Source organism: Miniopterus schreibersii (genome assembly GCF_964146895.1).
Source record: "Miniopterus schreibersii genome assembly, chromosome: X".
NCBI lineage: Eukaryota > Metazoa > Chordata > Mammalia > Chiroptera > Miniopteridae > Miniopterus > Miniopterus schreibersii.
Window position 1 is genome coordinate 74,626,014 of NC_138104.1, and position 21,146 is coordinate 74,647,159.

Consider the following 21,146-nt stretch of genomic DNA (forward strand, 5'->3'; position numbering starts at 1 on the left):
CCCTGACTGGGGATCGAGCTCACAACCTGGGCATGTGCCCATTCGCATTCCCAGGGAACCACTAATTTACTTTTTATCTCTATAGTTTTTCTTTTTCTGAACATTTCATCTTAAATGCAGTATGTGGATTTTTGGTGTTTGACTTTTTTTGCTTAGCATAATGTTTTTGAGGTTCATGTTATAGCATGTACTGGCGGTTTGTTCCTTTTATTGCTAAATAATATTTCATACAATAATCTTTAACTGCTCCCCAAACCACCCACTAAAAGCTCCCCAACTACAATTCATGATAGCCCTCTGACATCCAGACCTCCAAACAGGTCCCCAAACTTCATCTGAGAGTGTACCCACCAGCCCTCAACTACATCCCCAAACCACACTATTGATCCTCAAACTTCATCACGAAACTATCTTCCCAAAGCCTTATCTTCACCCCAAGCCTCCTTCCAACAACCCCCACTCTACTGTTAAACTGCTATCTGATTCCCAAGGATATCCCCAAAGTGCCCTTTCAATGATACCCAACTCTAACCCCAAACTACTCTCCAACAATTACAAACCTTACCCCTAAAATTCTCCTTCCAAGAGCCCCCAAATCTACTTCTAAATACCCCTTAACCACCTTCCCTTGGCCCCGAACTATACCTCCAAACCACTCTTTAATGATCACTATACCCAACCTTGTCTTAAATTACATGCAACTATACCCACAAGACATCTGAATTTTTCCCAATCATACCACCCTAACCACCCTCCAAGAACCCCCAACTACACCCTAAACCAGCAAGTTTCAACCCTTTTCATCTCATGGCACACATAAACTACTAAAATTTTGTAGCACACCAAAAAAATTATTTTTTGTCTATCTGACAAAAAAAAAGATAATTTTGATTTATTCACACCAGGTGGCTATTGTGTTGGCTGTTGTCATTTTTTTAAATCCTCACTCAATATTTTTTTCCCATTGCTTTTCAGATAGAGTGGAAGGGAGAGAGAGAAAGGAAAAAAAAAAAATCGATGTAGGAGAGACAAATCAATTGGTTGCTTCCCACACGCGCCCCAACCAGGGCCGGGGATCTGGCCTGCAACCGAGGTACATACCCTTGGCCAGAATCAAACTCTGGATCCTTCAGTCTGCAGGCCAACGCTCTAACCACTGAACCAAACCACCTAAGGCACTGTTGTCATTTTTTTATTTGACAATCTAAGGGAAAAGAAGTCAGTGGCACACTGGTTAAAAATCACTGCGCTAAACTGTCCTATAATACCCCCAGTGCTATGTAAACACTTCCCATCTATCTTCCCAATCTCCCAACTATACCTCCAAACCACCCTCTGGTGACCTCCAAACCCCACCTCAATCTCCCCTTTGATGGCTACAACTGTATTCAAACACTTTCCAATGGCCTATAATCATACCCTTAAACTTCCCTCAATAAACCCCAGGCATACCCCTAAGTCCCTCCAACAACCCCCAAATTTACCCCCAAGCGATCTGTGGCTGCTGTAACGAATTACCACAAACTTGATGGCTTAAGACATATGACATTTTTTTCTTTTTCTTTTTTTAAAATATATCTTTATTGATTTCAGAGAGAGGAAAGAAGAGGGAGAGAGAGAGATAGAAACATCAATGATGAGAGAGTCATTGATCGAGCCCACAACCTGGGCATGTGCCCTGACCCGGAATTGAACCCCGATCGCCTGGATCCTAGGTCGACGCTCAACTGCTGAGCCACGCCCGGCCGGGCAGACATTTTTTTCTCTCACAGTTCTGAGGGCCAGAAGATAAACATCAAGGTGCCAACAGGGCCATGCTCCCTCCAGAGGCTCTAGGAGAGAATCTGTTGCCTCTTCCTCTTTTGGTGGCTGTCAGCGTTCTTTGGCTTGTATCTGTATCACTACAGTCTCTGCTTCCATGGTCCCATTGCCTTCTCTGTTTTCTGTTTGTCAAATCTTCCCCTGCCTCCCTCTTTTAAAAAGAAATCCTCACCTGAGGATATGTTTTTATTGATTTTTAGAGAGAGAGGAAGGGAGAGAAAGAGAAACATCAACATGAGAGAGACACATCGATTGGTTGCCTCCCCCACACACCCCAACGGGGTCTAGGGATCAAGCCTGCAACTGAGGTATGAACCCTTGTGGCTGGAATCGAACCTGGGACCCTTCAGTCTGCAGGCCAACACTCTAACCACTGAACCAAGTCTGCTAGGGCACCAGCAGTGCTTTTAATATTCATATTTCTACCAACAGTCTGTTTAAGGCAATCTAGGCTTTTTTTTTTTCTTCTTAGTCTAAACTTTTTCTATCATGTGCCTCAAAGTTCTTCCAGCAGCTGACGAATGTCAGAGGGATGGAGGAGGGCGGGTGGGTGGAGGAGGAGAGAGTAACCAAAGAATTTATATGCATATATGCACAACCCAAGGACACGGACAATGGTGGGGAGAGGGACTGGGGAGAGGGATGGGACGGGGTGGAACGGGTCATTGGGGAGAAAAAGGGACATCTGTAATATTTTAAACAAAAATAAAATGAAAAAAAAAAATTCTTCCAGCTTCTACCCACTATCCAATTCCAAAGCCACTTCAGCGTTTTTAGGTATTTGTTACATGTTATAAACTGAAATGTGTCCCCCCACAAATCCATGTTGACATTTTAACCCCAATATGACTGTATTTGGAAATAGGGCCTTTAAGGAGGTGATCAAGGTGAAATGTGGTCATAAGGGTGGGGCCCTAATGCAATAGAACTGGTGTCCTTATAAGAAAAGGAAGAGCCCAGTCAGTGTGGTTCAATGATTGAGCATTGAACGATGCACCAAGAGATTGCCAGTTCAATTCCTGGTCAAGGCACATGCATGGGTTGAGGGCTCTGTCCCCAGCAGGGGCCATGCAAGAGGCAGAAGATCGATGTTGATGTTTCTCTCTCATCAATGTTTCTATCTCTCTCTCCCTCTTCCTTCCTCTCTCTCTAAAAAAATAAAAACATTTAAAAAAAGAGAAAAGCCCGGCTGGGCGTAGCTCAGAGGTTGAGCATCAACCTATGATCCAGGAGATCGTGGTTCCATTCCTAGTCAGGGCACATGCCCGAGTTTCAGGCTTGATCCCCAGTAGGGGGCATGCAGGAGGCAGCTGATCAATGTCTCTCTCATCATTGATGTTTCTAGTTCTCTCTCTCTCCCTTCCTCCTTTTGAAATCAATAAAGATATATTTTTTAAAAAGAGAGAAGAAAAAAAAGAAAGGAAAGAGGGAAGGGAAGGGAAGGGAAGGGAAGGGAAGGGAAGGGAAGGGAAGGGAAGGGAAGGGAAGGGAAGGGAAGGGAAGGGAAGGGAAGGGAAGGGAAGGGAAGGGAAGGGAAGGGAAGGGAAGGGAAGGGAAGGGAAGGGAAGGGAAGACACCAGGAGTGCATATGCACAAAGGAAAGACCATGTGAGGATACAGCAAGAACAGCCATCTGCAAGTCAAGAAGACAACTCTCATCAGAAATCAAACCAGATGGCACCTTGAACTATGAGAAAATAAATTTCTGTTGTTTAATACACTCAATATGTGGCTGTTATGGCAGCCCAAGCAGACTAAGACACAGCAGCATCTCACACCCAGGTGCCAAAAATCTGTATTAATTTCCTGTGGCTGCTGTAACTAATTACCACAAACTTAGTGGCTTGAAGTATAAGAAATATATTCTTTTACACTTCTGAAAGCCAGAAATCTCAAATCAGTTTCATTGAGTCAAAATGAAGGTGTCAGTAGGGCCATACTCTCCCTAGAGAATCTAGGGGAGAATCTATTGCCTCTTCCAGTTTCTGGTGACTGCTGGCATTCCTTGGCTTATGGCTGCATCACCGCAATATCTCCTCCAAGGTCGCATTGTCTTCTTTTCTGTCTGTTATATCTGCCTCTGCCTTCCTCATAAAGTAACTTGTGATTACAATTAGGTTCCATTCAGATAATCCAGGATAATCTCCCCATCTCAAAACCCTTAATTTAATCACCTGCAATCCTTTTTTTGCATATAGGGTAACATTCACATGTTCCAGGGATTTGGAGATGGACATTTAAAAAAATTTTTTCTTTTTAAAAATATTTTTTAATTTATTGATTTGAGGGAGAGAGAGAGAAAAACATTGATTTGTTGTTCCAGTTATTTATGCATTCATTTGTTAATTTTTGTATGTGCCCTGACCGGAGATCAAACCCACAACCTTGGCATATCAGGATTATGCTCTAACCAACTGAGCTACCCTGCGAGGGCGGACATGGATTTCTTTTGGGAAGCCATTAGTCAGCCTACCATGCCATCCTATGACAGTTACCAGCTCTACTCCTTATACTCCCTTACAGAAGATCAAACTCTGTCTTTAAACACTCACTGTCTTCCCATAGTCCCTCCAATTGCACTCCAAACCATCTTCCAACCCCAATTCTATTCTCAATTTACCCTCCAATAGCTACCATCTTGCACTCTTAAACTGTCCTCCAGCAGTACCATTCCTCCTGAAGACCTTCACATGATCATTTAGTTGCTTGAAAACTGTCCTGTAGTAGACCCCAAACTCACCCCAAGCCACCCTCACCACTCACATCTATCCCTAAACACACCAAACTTCACCATCCAACTGCCCTCTTTCTTTCCTCCATATCTCCCAATCACCCCAGTCCTTAGTTGTCTCTTAATGAAACCCCAGCTGCATGGGAGAAAGAGGGAGGGAGAAAGAGAGAGATTGAGAGCAGTGTTGAAAAAAGTTGTGAGCGAGAGATTAAGAGAGAGGGGCTAAGAGGGATGGAGGATGGGTTTATTGTGCAGGATATGTGATGGGGAAGCACTTACGGAAATATTTGGTATGTGTGTATGAAGCTGGTGTTTTTAGGGTTGAGGTGTGTTACAGGATAATTAACCAGTGTTTCTAATGCTGTAAATTTTCTCTCCCACTCTGCTGCAAGTCTTTTAACTTTGTAATGTCTTTCATCAGATTATCGCTTTATATTTTGATGTGGTCAAACTGGAAAGATGGTAGAGCATGGTGGTATAGAGTGCCTGGGTTCCAGTCCTAGGTTTTATAAACTGGGTTGACCTAGGGCAAGTGGCAACCTTGCTGTATCTTGGTTTCCAGATCTATAGGTTGGGATAATAAATGTAACCCTCCTCAGAGGTTTGTTGTGAGGATTAAAATGAATTAAAGCAGATAAAGTGCCAAGAATAACCGACCAATAAATGTTGCTTATTTTTACTTTTCTTTATATGTTTTGCTTGTTTCTTATTTAAGAGGACCTTCTTTTTTTGCCAAAGTCTTAAATGTGTTCTCCAAAATAATTTTGTTCTGATATTTTTAAGTTATTTTTTTTTAATGTTTAGGTCTTTAGCCAATTTGGAATTAATTTTTCTGAATTGTGTAAATTAGGAATGTAATCCCACCCCCCCAAAGATAGTAATTTCTCCCCAAACCATTTTAGTAAATAGTAGTCCATCTATCGCTTAGTGACTTGAAGTATCATTTTTAAAACTTTTTTTTAAAAATATATCTTTATTGATTTCAGAGAGAGGAAAGGAGAGGGAGAGAGAGATAGAAACATCAATGATGAGAGAGTCATTGATCGAGCCCGCAACCCAGGCATGTGCCCTGACCGGGAATCGAATCCCGATCGCCTGGATCCTAGGTCGACGCTCAACCGCTGAGCCACGCCAGGCCGGGCTTTAAAACTTTTAAATAAAATTTTTATTTAACTTTATATTATGGAAAATTTCAGAAGCTGGTATAATGAATCCTATGTACCATCACCAGTGAAATATAATTTTTATCATTTACTAATTCCCACAAATACGTAGGTCAATTTTGGGATTTTTTTTTCTGTGCCATTGATCTAGTTTTCTATTCCTACTCCCATATCGCAATGTTTTAATTACTAGAGCTTTGTAATATATTTTGAATCGGCAGGACAATACCCTCCTCCTTCTCCTTTTATAAAATTAGATGTCCTTACATATTTTAGGCACCTGGACCACGGCCGGAGATCCAGCCTGCAACCGAGGTAGTGCCCTTGACCAGAATCCAACCTGGGACCCTTCAGTCAGCTGGCGGACTCTCTAACCACTGAGCAAAACCAGCTAGGGCCACCATAGGAGTTTTAACATCAGGTCTACAAGTTCCATTTTGGAATTTTTATTGGTAATTATTGATTTTTCAAAGGTTTATTTGTGGAGGAATTGTCTTGATTATGTGGATAATGATTTTGTGTGAGCGTGTAGGGATGTGCATGTTTACTAAGCCAACTTGGGAAATAAGGGTGCCAATACCAAAAGGTGCACGACAAATAGGACCTCAGTGAAGTTCCCAGAGGTCCAATTGATGGTCAGGGTCTTGGGATATTGGAAAGGAGGAAAGGAAGGTTGTAGATCCAGGTGTTCTGTGAGCTGACTGTGCACCTGAAAGTAGGGATAGAACCCTTTGCTGTGTGCAAGCTGGCTTGCATGTATCTGGCACACACAGAGGAGCTCTATAAATGTTTGTTAAACCAGTGCACAATTGAATGAATCAATTAATTTTAGGAGAGTCTGTTGTATGCCAAACAACCTGCTAGTACTTTTCATAAATCATCTCTAATCCTTGTAACAAACTTGCCAGACAGTTACTATGACCCCCATTTAATAGGTCAGGAAAGCTGAGGCTCCCTTGCCCATATTCAAACCTTGGTTTTTAGATTCCAGAAGTCATTCACCGTGAGGATCAGATCTAATTTCCATCCTTCCACTCATTCATCCATCTGTCAAGGATTTATTAAGCATCTAGTGTGTAGCACACAGACCTAGTACAACAACCCCTCCAGAAGACATAGAGTAGGCGGAGCGCTCCCAGGAAGACTAGCTGAGCGGCTGGACTGTGGGTACCAAAAGGGCGGGGTTTCTGGTGCACATCTCCTGGGTATGCAGCTGCCTAGGCCTCGTAGTCATGGCTTTGGCTAGATCGAGGTTACAGCGCGGTCTACGAAGTCGACATTACGAATTTTGGCTGAGAGGGGGCGCAGTTCCGCAGCTAGAAGCGTGGCCTGAAAATCTGGGCACCGACTGACCATTGGTGCGCAGGCTCAGAGGACCCAAGGAGCGGTTTAAGGGCCTAGGGAGGGGTAATTTGAGAGGAGAAGGCGTGGCTTTGAGAGGAGAATGATTTGCTTCTGTCTCTGAGGGCGTGGCCTAGGCGCCCCCTTCTCTGAATGAGGGCCGGCCAATCTAGTTTTCCCTTCGCGTCAGAGGCGTGGTTTAGGGCGGGCCCTTGAACCAACCCTTGATGATTGGCTGCCTCGCTCAGAGGGCAGAGCCGGGAGAGCTGTCCATCTTACGTACGCTCACTTCCTGTGGAGTTTCCCCAGCCCTGGGAGGAGGGGGAAGAGGACGAGGGGGAGGAGGGCGGTCGTCCGGGGTTAGGTTCTGAAGTGGTGGTGGGGGGGGTGGTGTTGGTCCGTTGAGGGCGTGGGATGACTCACAGCCCATCCCATCTCCCCGACGCCGCCCGCCCGCGCAGAGCTCGCTCCATGGCTTAGCGGAGGAGGCGGTGGCGAGCAGGGGGAGGGGGACTCTTATTTTGTTAGGGGGACCGGGCTGAAGCCCGACCGGCCTGGCAGGGCTCGCCCGGGACCGGGCGTCATGTCTCATGCGGCCGAGCCAGCTCGGGAAGGCGTAGAGACCAGCGCGGAGGGCCCTCGAGCCGTGTTCGTGCTGTTGGAGGAGCGCAGGCCGTCCGACTCAGCCCAGCTGCTCAGGTGCGGGGCCGCTTGGGTCCAGTAGTGCCGACTGGTGTTCCCGGGAGCCTGATTTGGGTGCAGTGGGGGCCCTGGTCTGGGAATGGAGGGCCTCGGCCTAGGCTTGGAGGACGTCGGGGCTCCGGTCTTGAGCGGGGGGGCACCAAGGAATCCGGTGGTGGCCTGCTTGGAGTGAGGCTTAAAAAGAGTCGTGGAAGTGCATTAAGGGAGGCCTGGTTCAGATTTGGAGGGGTGGCTTGGCTGGATCTAGAGGGACATATTCTGTTGTGTCCAGAAACTGGTCTAGGGTAGCTGAACTTGGGCGACTGAGGCTCTGATTAGAGTTTGAATTTGGGGTCCTTGAGTCAGACATGAGGGGGATGAAGTTGAGGGCGCATTCTGTAGATGAGGCACTGATTTTAAGGGCCTTTTACCTCAGTGTCAGAGAAGGGGTTCTGGGGAGCAGAGGTGCTGTCTTAGGAGCGTGGTGATTCCCAGTGGCTGGTTGCTGGAGGCTGTGTTTGGGAGTAATATGAATCTTGTAGGATTTGGGGGTGTCTCAAATAATGCTGCGTGGGACCAGCCTTGTGAGTGTGTGTGAGCAAGACAAGCAACATTCATCAAGACTTGACCAGAATAATCTCTTCACCCCTGCCCATCCACCCAACTGGATCTGATCCCAAGGATAGATTCCCCCCCCCGGGGGGGGGTGTCTTGAATGGGAGACAGGCAGACAGAGGTGATGGTGATGGTGCTACCTCTTAGCTCAGTGAAGAAGGCTTCAGACTTTATTTGGGAACCCAGAGGAGGGTCTTGTTCCTGTTGCCACCTGCCCTAGCCTCTCAGCAAGCCAAGCTCTGCTCATTACACACACACACACACACACACACACACACACACACACACACATTCACACATGTTCTTTTTATCTCACCCTCCTAGTCTGTCTCTCAGACCCAGGGGATAATCTTGAATCTATCACCAGAGCTGGAATGAGCACCAATTGCACCATCCCTGTCTGGGTGGGCCCTATCTGACCTCTTAATCCTCACTTCCATCAGTGGCCTTGGAAGCCCCAGCCCCCTTCTCTCCCAGGTTCTGTGCAATGGGTGTGTAAGCATGGGAGGGGGTTTTGCCTACTTTCTGCCTGGGATTGTGCTGAGTTTGGCGGATCCTGGAGCTTCCTCTTCCCAACTTCCTGGGTGGTTTTAGGGCCCCGTCTGAGGGTGAGGAAAGGAAGGAAGACAGATCCTTGGGGAGGGGAGAGAATTCTTGCCAAGTGAAATCACCCACAATCTTAGGATTCTAAATCTTTGACTAAATTCAAGGATGCATATGCATCTGTGTGCATGTTTATGTCCCCTGCACACTAGGGTCTTGCAAGCAGCATGGAGAGCTGAGCAGGAGCCTTTGCGTATATCGATTCACCATCTTCTAATGCCTTTATAACAACCTAGATCATCACAGTAGTTGAAAGGGAGGGGTGTACAAGACTTCTTTTGTGTGTCAGTGGGCGTTGGTATTGGAGGCGTGTGCGTTTTTATCTATTCCAAAAAAACTGGAGAGCTGTGGGCAGGCTCATCTAGCCAAGAAAAGAAAGCTCACATAAAGTTGATCTTCCACCCAAATTCCCCCTCTTGTAAATCGAGATTGTTGGACTGAGGGGAGCCTTTGATATTTTCATTTTGTGTTTGGGTATGTGTTGGCATCCTGTGAACTCTGGCTGGGGTGGGGAGAACTCATTTGCAAAGTGGTGGATCCTTCTATAAAGTGAATCATTGACCCCAGTTCTCTTTGTGATGCATTCAGTTTGTGTTACAATGAGCTGTTATACTGAGGGATGCCCCTACCGTGCTGCATGTGTATGGACAAACGTGGGCTCACATTCAGCTGCCAGGAAAACAGTAGGGGGTGTGGGGGCTGGGAGAACTCTGAATGCAAAGTCAGGAAGCCTGCAAAGTGAATCTGTCATTCCTAAATTCTACATTTCCATTTTCCTCAAACCCAGGTTGTGGTTACACGTGAGTGTTAGAGCAGGGTGTTGGGATCCAGGCACTCTTATTATTTTGAGTCGTAAGGGACTATGGGTAACACAGCAAAAGAGAATGGGGAGGAGAGGATGTGGGAAGGGGAGAAGACATGGGAATTTATGGTGGTGGTTCCCAGCAGAGTGGCTGAATGTTTGAGATACAATGTCTCCCTCCTTATCTCCCCCACTCTTTCTTCCTTGGAGGGGAGTGAGGTCTTTATACAATAACTGACCACCACCCCTACCTCACCCTCATCCTCAGCCTGAACTCTTTGCTTCCGGAATCTGGGATTGTTGCTGACATCGAATTAGAAAACGTCCTTGATCCTGACAGCTTTTACGAGCTCAAAAGCCAGCCCCTACCACTACGCTCAAGGTATGTCTCCTCTGACTCCCCTCCCAATTCCTCAGTGGAGGCTAGAGGCCCTCAGTGCCAGCCCAACCCATTCTCTTCACTAGCTTGTATTTTCTAGTTAGTAAAATGAGGGGCCAGAAAAAGCATGTCACATGAAAGCAGGTGGCCAAGCTAGGATTCCAGTATCTTGTACTAGGCCTCAGCTGCCTTCCCCAACCCCACCTACACACCCATTCATTCACAAATATGGCTGCAGCATCCCTAGAGTGCCCAGAGACTGGGCGTGGCTTGCTCTAAGTGTCCAGGTGGGTGGAGCTATACCCACAACCCCAGCTCACCCCTCCCCCACTCAACAAACTCACCCACCCCCAGCCCTTGAGGAACCCCTGCTGGTCTTTTCTTTCCCCTAGCTGAGGAAGTCTAAATGTGCTGAGTCATGGGCTTGGGCTATAAGAGAGGGGAGGGGACCTGGAAGAGGGGCAGGAAGAGAGGATTGTGAAATTTCCGAGATTTTCAAGACTTACTAGCTCCTGGGACTAGAGGCCCAGGCAGGGGAGGAAGAAGGGCCTGTGATTGCCCTGTAGCCTGATGCTCACCCCCAGGAGCTAAGGGTGCATCTCCAGCCCCAAATTGAGCCTCAATTCTGCTTCCTTCCACTCTCCTTTAAATAGGATAAAGCCCCTCTCCCAGAGCCAAGCAGTGACATCTCTGCTCAGTATATGAACAGACCCAAATCCAGGTTTCACAATAAGGACTAAAGGCTTAAAATTCCCCCTCTACACTGACCAATGAGGGCTGCTACCAGGCCTGGTTCCTGTGATTACTCCATCACACTATGACTCCTTAGGTTTGGGATGAGACTTTTAGCTTACTTGTGGCCCCATATTTCCCATTCCACAGCCACCCAATATCACTGCAGGCCACCCCAGCCACCCCAGCTACACTGTCTGCATCATCTTCTGCAGGGGGCTCCAGGACCCCTGCCATGTCGTCATCTTCTTCATCGCGGGTCTTGCTGCGGCAGCAGCTAATGCGGGCCCAAGCCCAGGAGCAGGAGAGGCGTGAGCGTCGGGAACAGGCTGCAGCCTCTCCCTTCCCCAGTCCTGCACCTGCCTCTCCTGCCATCTCTGTGGTTGGTGTCTCTGCTGGGGGCCACACATTGGGCCGTCCTCCCCCTGCTCAGGTGCCCAGGGAGGTGCTCAAGGTAAGGTCCAGAGGCCCTGGGGAGTGGTCCTGGTGACTTTTAGGTGAGGTCCTGGGGCTCTAAGGAAGGTCTTTTAGGTACTGTTAAAGTAGGCTGTGCTAGTGTCCCATTGTTTTTAGGGTTTCTGAGATGTTCTTGTAGAACTGTGAGGGGTTCTTGGGGGCCATAGAATGTCTTGGTGGACAGTGGAGGGTCATGAGTGCCCCAAGTGGGCCCTAGGGTCTGTAGAGTAGCTTTGTAGGAAGAGCTTCATGTATGTGTGGTGCATTAGGAGTTCTTTGGCCATTGGGATATCTTGGAAAGCAATATGTAGTTCCTGGGTCTGTTAGGTGGTGTCAGAGACAAGGGTAGAGTCTTGGGGACTGTGATGGAGGGGGCTCCAGAAATTGAGGGATTCTACCATCCATGGGTGGATCCTAGTGGCTGTGAGAGATTTCCAAGAAAGGGAATTTGGGTCCTGGACAAGACTCACCAGTATTTTGGGGGGTCTCAGATTTTTGGCGTGGTTTGGCCAGTCACCCCTCTGAGTCCTGTTCTACTTTGTCCCCTCCTGCTCTTCCTCCCCCTCATCCCACAGGTGCAGACCCACCTGGAGAACCCAACGCGCTACCACCTGCAACAGGCACGCCGGCAGCAGGTGAAACAGTACCTGTCCACCACACTTGGGCCCAAGCTGGCTTCCCAGGCCCTCACCCCACCACCAGGGGCTGCTAGTGCCCAGCCGCTCCCTGCCCCTGAGGCTGCCCATGCTACTGGCCCCACAGGCAGCGCCCCCAACAGCCCCATGGCACTACTCACCATCGGGTCCAGCTCAGAGAAGGAGGTATGTGAATGCAGACAACCCTCCTATGCCACACCCTCCAACTTCTTCTAACCCTCTTCCATATTTACTTTTTCCCCCAGATTGATGATGTCATTGATGAGATCATCAGCCTGGAGTCCAGTTACAATGATGAGATGCTCAGCTATCTACCTGGAGGCACTGCAGGGCTGCAGCTCCCCAGCACAGTAAGGCCCCAAGATGGGAAGTTGATCTGACAACTTGATTAGCACATCTCTGTGTCACTGAGACTACATCAGGACTGGCTATGTGTACAAGGGACCATCACCTTGGATTGCATTAAGATAGAGAGGGAGACTGTACAATGATAATAGGGCATAGTAATGCCCTGGGGACTTGTGTTGGATTGCATAGAAAGGTAGACCTTGTAGATTTTGATACATACAGGATGGGGACTTCATGGAGATAATAGGGTATAACAAGGCACTCGAACTTCACTGTGAGAGGGACCAAGAAATGGGACTCTTCTCATTTTGAATGTACCAAGAGACTAAAACGCACCAGAAGTCTCAAAACTTGGCCTGGTTGGACCTTGAAGTGATTCCATGTACCATGTACCATTTCTCTTACAGTGAACTGTGCCAAGAGGCTGGGGCCTTGTAGAGAATGGATAAAACTTTTTAGAGCAAGGGATGTAGCAATAAATTGTAACATTCTGGTTCTGGAACATTCCAAGAATCCCATAACTTGCTTTGGGGCATACCAAGTAGCTTGTAGTTTTGCTACTTTCCAACTTATCAAGAGGATAGACGCGCATATAAAAATTGTACCAGTTTTCCCTAGCCGGCTTTGCTCAGTGGTTAGAGCATCGGCCCATGGACTGAAGGGTCCTGGGTTCAATTCCAGCCAAGGGCAAGTACCTCAGTTGCAGGCTCCATCCCCAGCCCTGGTCAGGGCCCGTGCGGGAGGCAACCACTTGATGTGTCTCTCTGACATCCATGTTTCTGTTTTTCTCTCTCTCTCCCTTCGACTCTCTGAAAAGCAGTGGGGAAAAAGAAATTGTACCAGTTTATCAGAACTTTTTATTGATTTGGACACAGCTAGAGATTGGGACTTTATGGTAGATGGATCCAGCAGATTGGTGGGGGTTTCAAGAGATGAAATCTCATCAAGAGATGGGACTAATTACTTACAGATTAGTATGTTGCCCTAGAGTATATCCAGGAGAGTGCAAAGGGGAGAAAACAATCTAGGCAGACATAAAAGCAGTGCTAGTTGTGTAGTTGGACAGTTAATCCTGGGAGATCAGAATATGCAAGAAGGTATTAGAGTCAGGACCTTGGTGCATGCAGCTGGAGACCATGTATGTAAGGTGGTGCAATGCAGTCACAGCAAAAGACTGGAGATTGGGCTGGAACTCTCCAGAAGGCCAGATTTGGGATGGAACATTGCCATGACAATTTCCCAAAGTCTGAGAAGATTGGGTTGGAGTGTTCCAAGAATGTTGGATTGGAATGTCGTTCTGGGACCAGGAGCGGGGGGTGGGGGGGTGGCTAACAGGCTGAAATGTTCCATCAGAGTCCACAAAGACCTGAGAAGGGTGGCTTTGCAGCATTTTTTCTTAGAGCTAGCCCCTGGGTTTGGGAGAGGGGCTTCAGAGTTCACTGAGCGATTTGAGGGGCTGCAGGGACATGATTAACAGTCTAGGCAGGCTCTAGTCCCTGGCAAAGCAAGGTAGGTACACTTGACCCTGTCCCCCCCCTTATTGAGTCGCCAAATGAAATTCCCTTGAAGGAGAAGGAAGGGTTTCTATACTGAGTCAGCTGATCCTTGCATTAGGGGGCCTGTCTTTGGGGATGTGTGGAGGGTCAGGAACCTGGTTCTGAGATGGGGCTCAGCCTGTGTCTGTTGCCAACCATCCTTTCTCTGCCATGCCTGCCCCCAGCTGCCTGTGTCAGGGAATCTGCTTGATGTGTACAGTAGTCAGGGTGTGGCCACACCTGCCATCACTGTCAGCAATTCCTGCCCGGCTGAGCTGCCCAACATCAAACGGGAGATCTCTGGTAAGGGCCAGGGTTAGGCCCATGTCTACCAGGTTGGGGGGTAGGCCTGGTTCTGGGGGAAGTGGTTTAAGCAGACAGAAATGGGAACTCTTTGCCCTCATTTTCCACATGCCCATGGTCCTGCTCTCACCCCACTGCCTCTCATCTTGGGTTTAGTAAATGGCCTATCACTATTGCTTCTTGAAAAATAGTAAGAGGAGTGGCATTTTTTAAAGTCACATCCCCTGCCTATGCCCACTAAAGCCTACCTCAGCAGCACATGCTGCCCTCCATCTCTACCATGCCCAGAGGCCCTGACTACCTCCACTCTCTTCCAGAGACAGAGGCCAAGGCCCTTTTGAAGGAACGGCAGAAGAAGGACAATCACAACCTAAGTGAGTGAGAGCACGTGCCCTTGCCAGCATGCTATGCAGCCCTACCTCGCTCTGCACCCCAGCCTGCCTTGGGAGTCCCCTCCCTGCAACAGCTTCCCAATACCCCAATTTCTCCTTTTCCTTCCTTGACCTATTGATGATTCTTTCCCACTTTTATCTGCCCATCCTCCAAAGTTGAACGTCGAAGGCGATTCAACATTAACGACAGGATCAAGGAGCTGGGCACCCTCATCCCCAAATCCAGTGACCCGTGAGTCTGGGCCGGGAGCCCCAGGCTAACAGAAGGTGGGGTGGGGGACCTTGCTTTCCTAAAGTCGTTCCCAGGGAGGCCCACCCTGGGTAGGAACCACCCAGAAGTTTTACTCCTCTGGCCCCTTCCCACCCAGTTTTCCTCACCCTGAGCCAGCCCCTCACTATGTCCCCACTGAAAATTTTAGGTGCATGACATTATGGTCCATGTGTCTCATCAGGTCCCTGTAAGACAGAGACACTAAGTTTTCTGTTTCTTTCGTGCTTCCTTTGTTTAGTCAGGAAACACTGAGCTTCTGCTTTGTGCCAGGTACAGTGCTAGGCCCTGAGGCGACCGGAGGGAATGAAACAGATCCCTGACCTCATGGAACTGATATTTTAGAGGGGGCAGACAGACAGCAAACAAGATAAATAAGTAAAATTCGTGCAATTCTGATGAATGTTGTGGAGAAAAATAAAGAATGGGAGGAAGATGGGGGAATATTGGGGAGGGGTACAATTTGGTGTAAGGACAGAAGGGACAGAACAGGCCTCAATGATCAAGGAAACATTTGATAAACAGCTTAAGGAGAGGAGGCAGGAGCTGTATGGGTGTCTGGGGGAACAGTGTTCAAGGCAGAGAGCAAAGCTGAGCTAATAGCCCTGAGGTGGGAATGGATTTCCATGTCCTGGGAGCATTCAGAAGCCAGTGTAGCTGTAGTGAGATGAATCAGGGTCAGAGGTGACAGGAGCAGTAAAGGGTCAGGTCAGAGAGAGCTTCCTGGCTTGGAAGGTTCCAGGCTGGGGGTAAGCCTTCCATACCCTTGATGTACCTCCACCTCAAGTTCTAGGCATGGGGCAGGGTGCTCCATCTACCTGTTACAACACTCCCAGATTCCAAGAGACTCCATATGCAGCACTTCCTTTTTCCTTCCCCGTCGACCCCATAGGGAGATGCGCTGGAACAAGGGCACCATCCTCAAAGCCTCTGTGGATTATATCCGCAAGTTGCAGAAGGAGCAGCAGCGCTCCAAAGACCTAGAGAGCCGGCAGCGATCCCTGGAGCAAGCCAACCGCAGCCTGCAGCTCCGAATTCAGGTCTGGAAAAGGAGGAGGTGGTGGCAAGGGTAAGGGGGGCTTCCTGCAAGCAGAGGCAGAGGAAGAACAGCCCAGAATTTCATTTCCCCTCCTGGCATACTTGGGGGATCCCATGGCTTCCTGACTCCCATCATGATGATGATGGTGGTAATCATAACATTAAAAAGAATAATAATGAATATTGGCTAGTGTGATTGCGTTTATCTTGTGCCATGTACTGTGATAAGAGCCTTATCTTCATTTACTAAGTTAATCGTCACAATAGCCCTATGAGACAGGGACCATTATTATACCCACTTTACAGATTGGGACTCTGAAGCTCAGGAACTTTAAGCAACTTGCCTAAAGTTACGCAACTAGTGAGTGGTAGAGGCTGAATGAGAACCCAGACGACCTGCCCTTCTAACTGTGACATTCCTCTGCCTCTGAGGGGCTCTGAACTCCATCTTATCCCACACCTACCCCCTACTTTTTGCAGGAGCTCGAACTGCAGGCCCAGATCCATGGTTTGCCGGTCCCTCCCACCCCAGGGCTGGTCTCCCTGGCCACGACTTCGGCCTCTGACAGCCTCAAGCCAGAGCAGCTGGATGTTGAAGAGGAGGGCAGGCCAGGCGTAGCAACGTTTCATGCAGGGGGGGGCCCTGCCCAGGGTGTTCCCCATCAGCAGCCCCCAGTGCCACCCTCAGATGCCCTCCTGGACCTGCACTTTCCCAGTGACCACCTGGGGGATCTGGGGGACCCCTTCCACCTGGGGCTAACGGACATTCTGATGGAGGAGGAGGAGGGTGTGTTGGGGGGACTCTCGGGGGGTGCCCTGTCCCCACTGCGGGCTGCCTCTGACCCCCTGCTCTCTTCCGTGTCCCCCGCTGTCTCCAAGGCCAGCAGTCGCAGAAGCAGCTTCAGCATGGAGGAGGAGTCCTGATCAGGCCTCACCCCTCCTCTGGGATTTCCCCACCCAGGAAAGGAGGACAAGTCATGATGAGGCCCTGCCTTTCCTTCCCCCTCCCATGAGACTGCCCTGCCCAGGTGTTCTGGGGGAAGAAATGAGGCCCCACCCCTATAACTAGGCAAGGAGGAGGAGTCAGGTGATGCCCCACCCCTTTCCCACAGGCCCAGCCAGCACCATGGCATCAGGGCCTGTCCGCTGGAGATCACAGCATTTCCTCAGCCCCGTGAGACCCACCCTTGCCCAGCTGAGGGAAGGAGACAGGATGAGTCTGTGCCTGTTCTCTGGGGACTATCCTAGCCAGGTCATAAGGATGTGTCAGGATGCTGTTCCATCCCCTCTCTTGTAGTGGCCAGTCTACTCCATCCTGGCAAGGAAGTGGTGTCAAAATGTTAGAATTCCCACCCTAGGGGTTTAAGCCCTGCCCCTTCACTATGATCCCTGCCCTGCCCAGGCCAGGAACACAAGTGAGGATGAGAGCCAGAACTTGAGAACCTAAGAACTTGGGTTATGGCCTAGCAGTGGAGGAGCCAGGCTATACCCCCTTCCCTCTAGGAACAGCCCAGCACCAGTATTTCCAGCGTGGAAGAGTCTGCAAGGTCAGGCCACCATGTGGAGATCACAGCCTTTAGTCCTCAGCAACATCCCATCCAAGCATTCCACTGCAAGGAGGAGTGGTACTTAATCTCACTGCCTTAACTGAGAGAGAACATGGTGACTTAACCTAGGAAGGCTCTGAGCTGACCTTGCCCTCGGGGAAGGGAGCAGATTTTGAAATCTTGTGGCTTGACATTCCAGACCTAGGTCAGAAGTGAGAGTTAGACCCCTACCCTTGGGCAGAGTCCTACCTCCTCCCTTGAAGGGCAGTTTGGGGAGGTGATGGGGAGCAGGAGGTACTGAGTCCAAGTTCCCAGAACCAGCGCCCATTACTTTTCTTCAGCGTGTAGAGGAACAGGATGAAGGAAGGGGCCCTTCTGGGGATTTCCCCAGCCCGGGGAAAAAAGTAGAAGCCTGTCCCACCAAGGCAGAGGCTTGGAGGAAGGGTTGTAAAAACATGTACCCCTCTTTTGTTTATCTGATTTTTTATTGACCCCCCTACTTAGAAGTTGATCACCCCAACCTCTGGCCATCAGTTCTTCATTTGGAGGAATATTCCCAGTTTCAGAGTTATCAACAGACACTCCCCACCCTCCCACCCCTCCTACCATGTATACCCAAGTTTGTCAGCTTTGGATTGTTGGGTCCAAGTCCCAAGGACGGTGTACTGAGGGGTCTGTAGGTTTGTGATTAAATAAATGCTAGGCGTGTTTGATGCGCTTTTAACTTTGGCAAAGAGTCTCCTCTCCTTGCTTTTTTTAATATGTTTTTATTGATTTCAGAGAGAGGAAGGAAGAGGGAGAAAGACATAGAAACATCAATGATGAGAGAGAGTCGATTGGCTGCCTCCTGCATGCCCCCTACTGGGGATTGAGCCCACAACCCCAGCATGTGCTCTGACCAGGAATTGAACCATGACCTCCTGGTTCATGGGTCGACATTCAACCACTGAGCCACACCAGCCGGGCTCCTCTCCTTGCTTTTGACTATGCAGTGAGCATGGCTCATGCAGGCCAGAAGAAGGAAGGTTCTTGGAAGAAACAAATTTAAGAGTAATGGATGAAAGAATTTAACTAGAAATAAGGGCTGGAGGAAAACAACCTGCAAACAAAAGCAATCAGTCCATAACGACCTGATAGGCACCCTCCTTACTGTTGTCAAGTGCTTCACCTAATTTATTCTAAGGAATATTCAAGAAAGTGCTGATTCTTGTTTCCATTCATGTTTAAAGAAACCAAAGAATAGAATTTAAGTAACTATCTAAAGATACGCCTCTAGTAAATGGATGAAGAACTAAATGATAAACTTAGGTGTGAGGGCTCTGGTTTGAAAAATGTCACTGAGGGCAGAGGGGCAAAGATTTTCTTGCAAGTTCACTTTTGAAACTGATAAGGAAGCATGTGAAGACATCTACTGGCAGACAGAACCATTCCAGGTGGGGTAAAGGGCAAAGACGAACCATTAAAGTCAGGAACAGGCAAGCAATTCTATTTTGGAACAGATGTTGACATTTGGGGGGAATTTTATAAATAGAGGTGAATAGACACAAGTATCTTGAAGGCTAGGAAAAAATATTCCTGGAATTCCTCAGCCAGACTCTGACTCCCAGGACAGGCATCAGGTTTGGTCCCGTGTCTCCCCCAGCAGAGAACCCCCGTCTGGTCCTTTGTCTTCCCTGGATGACTGAGGATAGTACTTTCTAGCCTATCATCACACTGTGACTCCTAATGCGTAGTTGTTGAATCTACCACCAAGCTGGTGACTCCCTAATATCTTTATTTTTTGCTCCTCAAATTTGCTATATTCTCTTTATTTTTTTAAAGAATAGTTGATTGATTTTTAGAGAGAGAGGAAGGGAAATGGAGAGAGAAACACCAATATGAAAGCACAACATTGACCAGCTGCCTCCTGCACACCCCCTATAGGGGATCGAGCCCCCAACCAGAGCATGTGCCCTTGACCAGGAATCTAACTGGCAACCTCCTGGTGCACAAAATGACTCCCAACCAACTGAACCACACCAGCCAGGGCTATATTCTTTTTATTTTATAAAAATAACATGTAATACCCAGAAGAGTTGCAAAGACAGGAGTTTCCGTACCCCTCACCCATCTCCCCCAGTGTTAACATCTTACTTAACCATGGTACTTTTAAAAAAAGTACATCTTTATTGATTTCAGAGAGGAAGGAAAAGGGAGAGAGACAGAAACATCAATGATGAGAGTCATTGATCGGCTGCCTCCTGCACACCCCGCATGGGATCAACCCTGCAACCTGGGCATGTGCCAGGAATCAAACTGATCTCCTGGTTCCTAGGTTGATGCTCAACCACTGAACCATGCCAGCCGGGCCTATGGCACATTTATTGATGCAAAGGAAATAACATTTGCACAGTACTAGAAACTCAATTGAAGACTTTATTTAGATTTCACTGGTTTTTCCACAAATGTCCTTTTTCTGTTTTAGGATCCAAGTAAGGATATTCTATTTGTGATCTCTTTCTGTGTAATAGATTACTACAATCTTAGTGGCTAAAAAAACATGCATTCATTATCTCCCAGTTTTTGTGGGTCATGAATCCAGGCTGGTTTAGCTGTGTCCTTTACCCCAGTGGCTCCGACCAGGGTGTAATAAAGGAAGCTGTTAGGCAGGATTAAGGGCTCATCTGAAAGTGGGACTGGGGGAAGGATCTCTGAACTTCCTTGGTTTATGGCAGGATTCAGTTATCTGCAGCCTGTTGAACTGTGGGCCTCAGTTCCTTGCTGGCTGTCAGCCTGAGGAACCCTTAGTCCTTACCATGTGTGCCTTTCCTTCCATGAGGCGGCTTACAGCATGGCAGCTTGCTTCATCAAAGCCAGCAAGTGAGAGTCAGCAAAACAAGTTACAATCTCTTGTAATCTAATCATGGAAGTGACATCCCCTTGCTACTCAAGCTTTCTGTTTGTTAGAATCAAATTATTCAAGAGGAGGGAATCACAGAAGACCATGAATATTAGGCAAGGAACAATGAGAGGCCATCTTAGAAGCTCCTTACCACAGATACCACATTGCATTTAGCAGCCATATCTTCTTGGTCTCTGACAGTTTCTCAGTCTGTCCACTGAGAAGGCCTAAACATTGATTCCAGAAGCAATGAGCATGTCTAAGTAACCCAAATCTTGGTTTCTAAATGCTATTCTCTAATAAAATGAATCAGGGCTTCTTGGAGAAATGGCTGATTTTAAGGCCAGGGTAGGAAAATACAAGATGAGGCTGGAACATTGTGTAGTGCCAGAAAGTAAGAAAAGACAAAAACAAAAAAAAAAGATGGGATCGTGTCATTCATAAGGATACAGGAGCCAACCTGAAAGAGCTCTCAATGGCCAAAGCTGGAACAACTTGAGCAACAAAAAAATAATGATCGCATTGGATTATAGTCCAAAAAAGAAAATAAATATCCATGGTTCCATGATATATAAATAAGTGATATGATTGAATAAATAAATGCTGGACATGGGACAACTCTTCCTTATGTAAGAATTCCAAATAATTAATATAGAAGGAATGAGGGAAATAGAAAATTGCCACAGTAATAATTGCTGCAGATCTGATCCACTAAATGCTAAAATTAGTGGGCAAAACTTTAAGGTGAACACAAGAGTTTCACAGCCTTAAAGTAGCACCTCTAAAGTATTTTTTAAATAAAAGCATACCTCGGAGACATTACAGGGTTGGTTCCTGACCGCTGCAATAAAGGT

The 21,146-nt window shown here is 47.8% G+C and overlaps 1 protein-coding gene across 2 annotated transcripts; it reads left to right on the forward strand.

The window, feature by feature from the left end:
- The first annotated feature begins 7,309 nt into the window (after positions 1–7,309).
- On the forward strand, positions 7,310–18,142 carry TFE3 (transcription factor binding to IGHM enhancer 3). 2 transcript variants are annotated; one of them, XM_081126517.1, is made up of 10 exons: positions 7,310–7,755; positions 10,026–10,139; positions 11,084–11,322; positions 11,900–12,145; positions 12,226–12,330; positions 14,049–14,166; positions 14,484–14,540; positions 14,715–14,790; positions 15,719–15,866; positions 16,345–18,142. In XM_081126517.1, exons 3-10 carry the CDS (start codon positions 11,104–11,106, stop codon positions 16,786–16,788), a joined length of 1,413 nt encoding a protein of 470 aa, XP_080982643.1. In that variant the 5' UTR covers positions 7,310–7,755; positions 10,026–10,139; positions 11,084–11,103; the 3' UTR covers positions 16,789–18,142. The 2 variants fall into 2 exon arrangements, with proteins under 2 accessions (XP_080982643.1, XP_080982642.1); XM_081126516.1 differs by having other exon boundaries at positions 7,372–7,755; positions 11,019–11,322.
- The last annotated feature ends 3,004 nt before the right edge of the window (positions 18,143–21,146 follow it).